Consider the following 7,055-nt stretch of genomic DNA (forward strand, 5'->3'; position numbering starts at 1 on the left):
ATATATATATATATATATATATATATATATATATTATATAATTATTTTCTAGAGTGCAAATGGATTTCAACATCAAACTTTTTCCAAAGTGACACTATTCCGTTAAATATTTCGTTAAATCAAAACGAATCCAATTGATGTATAACAAATTCAATAAGAGCATGAGTGATGTAATGACACATTTTTAAACTCATTTTGATCTACATATAACAATACGAAGAATGAATACAATCATTAAATTGAGTTCATCAATTAATAATAAACATACTCCTAATTTGTTAAATATTTCCTGTATATTACTTTAAAAGGATAACACCGTATTTATGACTATTCGATATACGTATATAGGAATATATATATATATACTCGTATATATAGTATAAAATATATAAGAACATAAACTATATAATAATATCAATTTATTATTAAAATATTTTATATTATAATTATTGTAGACATTTCATTGTTTATAGCGATAGGCTGAGCTCGTCGTTGACGAGATTGGAACATATTATATATTTCAGCTTCTCGCATGATTTCAATTAAACTGTTGATTGTGTTTTCGTTAGAAGTTGGCAGAATATTTTGGTATCGCCAGATTTCTCTCGTCATATTTCTTTTCTGTACATACGTGTGCGGTTACGCTATTGATGTTGAATCATTTTTCAAAGCCGCAGTTCGGTAACAGTATCTTGAGGAATTATACATGATATTAAAAACATTTGTTTTCGGGTCGGGTCACTTCATTTGCCGCGGTGACCTTTGCGCGTAACGAAGTTAAGAACATTCTCGCCAGGTGTAAGCATTGAAGGTAATGCGTTGTGATTTTTTTGTGTTCTTCGATATGGCATGCCAGCGGCGTCATTTCAGTTTTTAATAGGGGAGAGGGCAACATTTTTGACCGGCTCATATTCCCAGGGGAATTTTTAAATATTTTTTTTTTATATTTTTATATTATTAACGATTTAAATAATGCACGTTAACACATATGTCAAAATGTTATCGACGTATTATCTCTTCGACGCACATATAACGGACGTCAAACATATCAACGCCCAATTTAAATTTGTATTGTATTAATATAATATAATCTTAATTTTTTTTTTGCCGCAATTTACATATCGAATTTTAGAAAAAGGTTAATTTAGCCGCAGTTTACCATCTTCCTGGATTAAGGTCAATTCACATATGTCCGGTCCGTATCCATACCGTCCGGTCAGTGATAGTAATGTCCGATGGCATCTAATTCACAGAAGTCCGTGTTGTCCGGTATTCCATTTTATGCACTAAAGTGTGACTAGGATTGATTAGGAATTTCATGTTCGTTCAGTGACAAACAAAACTTGTGTAGTTAAGTAGGTATACTTGTGTACGAGAATTTTTTTTCATGTATTCTAACAGGTTCGATCAACTTTTCATTGTTCATTATCGTCGTTGATTAAAGAAAAAAAACAAAATTCAAGTTTTGGTATAACTTTAATGACTTTTGAAGGCTGTTGGTATGAACCAGTGGCGCAGCTACACAGAAAATGGCCCCGGTGCCATATGTAAAATATGCTCCCTAACTGATATTATCTTTACATGCAAATTCAAGGTATACTATTATATTTTTTGTTTTTTTTTAAATGTGAATACTAATTTATTACGAAATGATAAATAAAATTAATTGCCAGATAATTTAAAAATGCACAGAGAAAAATAATTCAGTTTATTAGGTAGGTTATGTTATAAAAAACAAACAAATATTGTGTGTGTTCGATTGGGTAGAACACTTGACTGGTCACCTCACACTTAAAAACTATTAAATGTTTATAACAAAGTTTGTTATTAATCCAAAGTAAATATATAATAATTCATCATAATTCAACACATTGGACATAAGATCGGTCGCCCGGAATAATAATAGTAATAATAATAATAATATAAACATAAATACATAGATATAAAATGTAATACAGCCAACCACAGTAGTGTACTCAATCCCATCGACGACAATGCAGCCAAATTCCTGCTGCCGAGAGCAGGCAGGCACTCCACGAACAACGATGTATCGTACGAACGGCGACACAGTGACGACGGTGCAAAACACGCCCGGCGGTACAACGCACAACGGCGAAGGGCCGACAAGCGGCAAATACGCACGACGGCGATAGGCCGACCAGCGGCAAACACGCACGACGGTGAAAGGAAACGGGCGACCGGCGGCAACGCACATGATGACACCGCAAAATCACGAGGAAGGTAGAAAAATGGCGTGAATCAACAAAGGCGCACCAGCGTGAACGAAATAAAGTAAAAACAGCACACGCGTTACGATAGATCGGCGATATGCCGGCGTCGGAGGCGAACATACGACGACGACTGCGGGGGTCCGTAAAAGAATACGGACGGTGACGACGTCGGGGCTCGTTGTCGGTCGCGGTTATCGCGGGGAAAACCGCAGATAAGGTCGACAATATTATATTTAGACAACCAGTTCGAACAGTGTGTATTACTATTTTACTTCAATAATGATTGTTATTGGGAACCACCACGTACGATTTAGAAAATTATTATTAAATACCAGCAACATTGTTAATTATTTAAGGGAAGTATAGTTTCAGAAATGTTCAAGGTGCCCCCTGTGGCCTGGGGTCCCGGGTCACTGCCCCGCTTTGCCCTTATAATAGTTACGTTATTGGTACGAAAAACCGTTGTCGTTGGTTACAACTGTGTATGAAATAGAGTTGTTAAAGATCATGCGGCACCATAGGCGGTTTTTGAGATTTTTCAGTTGGTGGTTCAATCATAGTTAATACCACCCACCCACCTACCAAAAAGTCATATTAGGTACAAAAATTTAATTTCTATTAAATTACTATTTTGATATTAACTACCGCTGCCAGTTGCCAAGACCAAGAACCACCTATTAAGATGACACCCACTCCAAACTTTTTGGTAGTTCAGTGAAAATCATGATCAAGCCGCCTTTGTAAGAGTATTATTCACATATACAACCTTGTTAGCATTACATAGACTGTAGATTTCAAAAATTTTTCGGAGAGGAATCAAAAATGAAGTAAATTTTAAAAAATCTGAAAGTTATTTTCTTCTTTACATAACATTAGTTGAATGGTTTTAAAATAATATTTTTGTATTATTTTGTCGAATGCATAAAAAAAATCAACAAATTCGTAGAAATTTTTATAATGAATATCACGCAATAGATACTTATGTTCTTGACATCAAATTACTACTTCTTATATGATATATCTATTCGTGATTCACAAAAATGGATGGTAAAACGTCATGAAAACTAGTCCGTATTAATATTGCGAGGAAAGACCACTTTATTCTGTTATTAAATCGCACTAGCGATGTAATAATGTACAATGACAGTTGTGAATTGTACGCCATATCATAAACATACTCTAGGGCAATACGTTATAATAATAATAATAATAATAATCCATTCAGGGACGCCTATTGTACGAAGAAATCTATATAGATGTGCACAGCCCACCATACCAGGGGAGTAACGCTTACGGTAGTTAAGTAAAGGGCGTACACGTATACTTGCAATACATTGTGTATGTTGTACCTGTGATACGGTGCAGTAAGTACCACGGTGTTTTAATTATGATCAGACATATAATGTCCGATAAGACACTGAAATATAATCCATAAAAATAATTTTGCTCCACAAAAGTTCTAAGTTATGAAATAAAATATTTTTTGTTTAAAAATGATAGATATTTTAAAAGATTTATTGAAATAAAAAAAAGATAATAAATTATTGAAAGAAATGTTACAGACGGAATTGGAATTTCAACTACAATTTCTTTTAATTGGAAATTATTTCTGTAAATTTTTTTAATTATTTTGATAAGTTTATATAATTTATTTATTTGTTTGTACATTCTGAACCATTTTGAAATTGCCAATTACGAGAGTTTGCTTGAGATTTTAAAATAAAACTATACTATATTTACATGAATAACATGTTAGTTTATAAAAATTTTAAGACGAGAATTCACAATAAAATGTTTCCTAAAACCTCCATTCCATAAGTGTACTAAAATATGATGAAAATGATTTTTAAATTGAAAGTGGTCAAATAATGTGAAAAAATATAGGTTAATTATTATTATTCTTAATCAAAAGTACACGAAACGAATTTTTGATAGTATTGCATCGCACAAAGAGCTTAATATAGATAAATAAGTCCATTATATTAAGCAAAAAAAAAACATATTGCATAGAAGTTTGTAAACAGAAAACTGTATAAGCACTGAAACATATCTAAAATGTTGATTAAAAATTTAAATAATACATTTTTCATTCTTAGTTACTCTCATCTAATATGGATGAAAAATAATTGTCTTCAAAGCGTGTATGTTACATTCGATTATTACATGTTTTGTTCATTTATGTTCTAATCGTCGGAGTATTTATATATTTAAAATTTTATAATGGTAATAGTAATTGATTATAATAAAATATGAAAGTCAAAAAACAATTCGGGAGCGCCAGGACCACCGATTTGTAGTTTCGGTTTAAAGTTTTTGTTTTGCACCATACGTTTTTACTGCACGAAATGGACGTCTGCATATATGTCTATGATATACGTCTATTCAGACGATTCGATTAATTATTATTTATATTATTATGTTTATTGTTATTGTTAGTACTTTTAGTAGCTATGCAATCGCTTTCACTAGGATTTTTAGTGCATGTTATTACCATAACATAGGATGCAGCGTGGTGTTAAAGTTACTGTTGCAATTGTTTTACAACACTTAAACATTCTAAACAAACCGTTCAATGTCTTTACAGCATACGCCTTATATGTTAAATTATGTAGTATAATATGATGAATACTAACTACCTAAACGAATGTCGAGTAGCGTTAGAAAATTGTATTATTCCGTAACATAAAAATACTTCTAGAGTAATTTAATATGCTAATATATTTTTATGTCATTTAAATGTATTGATTATGTAAAAGATGTAAAAAATTATGTAAAATGAAAGTAAAAGTATCTAGGTAGTCGTTATGAAAACTTAGAATGTGAATTCAACTGCGATCATCACTATACAGGTTTCACGCTAAAAGGTACCACTAAATATTTCGGTTCGATGACTTTGTATTGAAATGGGGTTTTCACTGAATGATAGATAATACTTAAATACACATTTTTAGATAAATTTAAAATTTTTAACACTTTCGAATTGCGCATGCGCGATACAACTTACTTTTTTTTAAAATGAAACACCAATTTTTTTTTTATATTTTCAGATAGAGTATTTTTTCTAAACAATTTATGTATACATTTTTTTTTTCTAATTATAAAATTTGCATATGAAATTTAACGATGAACTTTAATATTTACGAGTAATTTGTTTATGACGAAATTCAAACTAAATTCAATTTATGTCACTTATTACTATCTAATATTGTTAAATGCCTGTTTGCACACAGATAAGATATAAGTAAACACTTTTTTTTTTCGTAATTTACCCTCAATTTTTTTCATTCATTATTCTGAAATAAGATACCTAATTGATGGTAATGAAAACTATAAGATTGTACACACTTAGAATTTGGAATCAAGATTTATTTTTTTACAATTAATTTCTACAGTTCTATTTAATAAATTGTTCGAAGTTTCCACTTTGATGTTCCGAACATAATTTCAAATGTTTTATAAATACCATTGATGTAGCAGCGTTTATTTGTTCTTCTCTCAAATTATTACAAGCCAGTCGTATTTTGTTTTTTAAATCTTGGAGATTAATAGGTGGGTCCGCATATACAACATTTTTTAAATGCCCCCATAAAAAAAAATCCAGTGGGGTCAAATCTGGCGATCTTGCTGACCATGGAATTACTCCATGGGTACCAATTCATCGGTTAGGAAAAATGTAATTTAAATATTGTTTAACAATGATGGCGTTGTGTACTGGTGCACCGTCTTGTTGAAAATACATACTTTTTCGCGTGGCTAATAGAACATTTTCTAACAGTAATGGTAATTGATTAACAAGAAAATCTAGATACCTTTTACCTGTAAGTGTTCCGTCGTAAAAATAAGGATCTACAAGTACTCTACCATTTAATCCACACCACACATTTATACCCCAAACTGTCTGAAAGTTAGTTACTTGGGACTAGTGTGGATTTGTATCCTCCCAAAACCTATTGTTTTGTTTGTTCATTATACCATTGTTTGTGAATTTAGGTTCTTCAGTCCACAAAATACTATTATAAAATAAATTGTCGATTTCGAATTTAATGCTAAACCATGACAAAATTTGTAATCTACGTTGATAATCTTCGTAAATGTTGGATAAACTCGGGTTTATACGGATGCATTTTGTTTTTCTTTAAAATTTTATGTACTGCACCACCCGATATACCAATTTGTCGAGATACATGTTTTATTGATGAACGTGGATAAGTACGTATGTAGGCCATTATCTGCAATTCAGTGTCTTCATCAAAATTATTTGGTCTAGGCTGCCGTTGTCTATGCTAGGAAATTGACTGTTTTCATTTAATCCGCATAAAAGTCTATGGACATAATTATGATGTGGATGAAACCAATCTGGATACCGATCTGCGTACACCCGAACGCTTGTTGAGAACTATGATTACATTCGCCAAAAATTAGAATAAGTTCGACTTTTTCACTGCTGTTCATTTTAATAAATTTACTTTATGTAAAACAGTGTATTAAAGCAATAACAATTTTTTCAGATAAATATGTGATACCTAACCAGATTAAAATATTATGTTACATGAATAGTAATTGTCACAAGATTAGTTTGAAATTATTCAAACAATTATTATTAGTCAGCGAAAATAATTTATCAACATTTTATTTATAAAATAAATGTAAAACGAACAGGATTTACTATCTTAATTACTGGCAAATGTTGTCAAAGTTATTTTTACTATTTTATCTGTGTGCAAACAGGTATTTAACAATATTGGATAGTAATAAGTGATAATAATTTAATTTAAATTTCGTCAAAAACAAATTAATCGTAAATATTAAAGTTCATCCTTAAAT

The 7,055-nt window shown here is 30.9% G+C and overlaps 1 protein-coding gene and 1 pseudogene across 1 annotated transcript in view; both read right to left on the minus strand.

Moving 5' to 3' along the window:
• Positions 1–2,350, minus strand: part of LOC112690950 — a 4,296-nt gene extending 1,946 nt beyond the window's left edge. Inside the window, exon 1 of the mRNA XM_025565059.1 lies at positions 1,937–2,350. Coding sequence (XP_025420844.1) covers positions 1,937–2,215 — 279 coding nt within the window. The 5' untranslated portion in view covers positions 2,216–2,350. The remainder of the gene's footprint in view (positions 1–1,936) is intronic.
• A 3,275-nt stretch (positions 2,351–5,625) lies between these two features.
• Positions 5,626–6,683, minus strand: LOC112690962 (annotated as a pseudogene).
• Between the last annotated feature and the right edge of the window lie 372 nt (positions 6,684–7,055).

Source organism: Sipha flava, unplaced genomic scaffold (genome assembly GCF_003268045.1).
Source record: "Sipha flava isolate LNK unplaced genomic scaffold, YSA_version1 530_pilon_pilon, whole genome shotgun sequence".
NCBI lineage: Eukaryota > Metazoa > Arthropoda > Insecta > Hemiptera > Aphididae > Sipha > Sipha flava.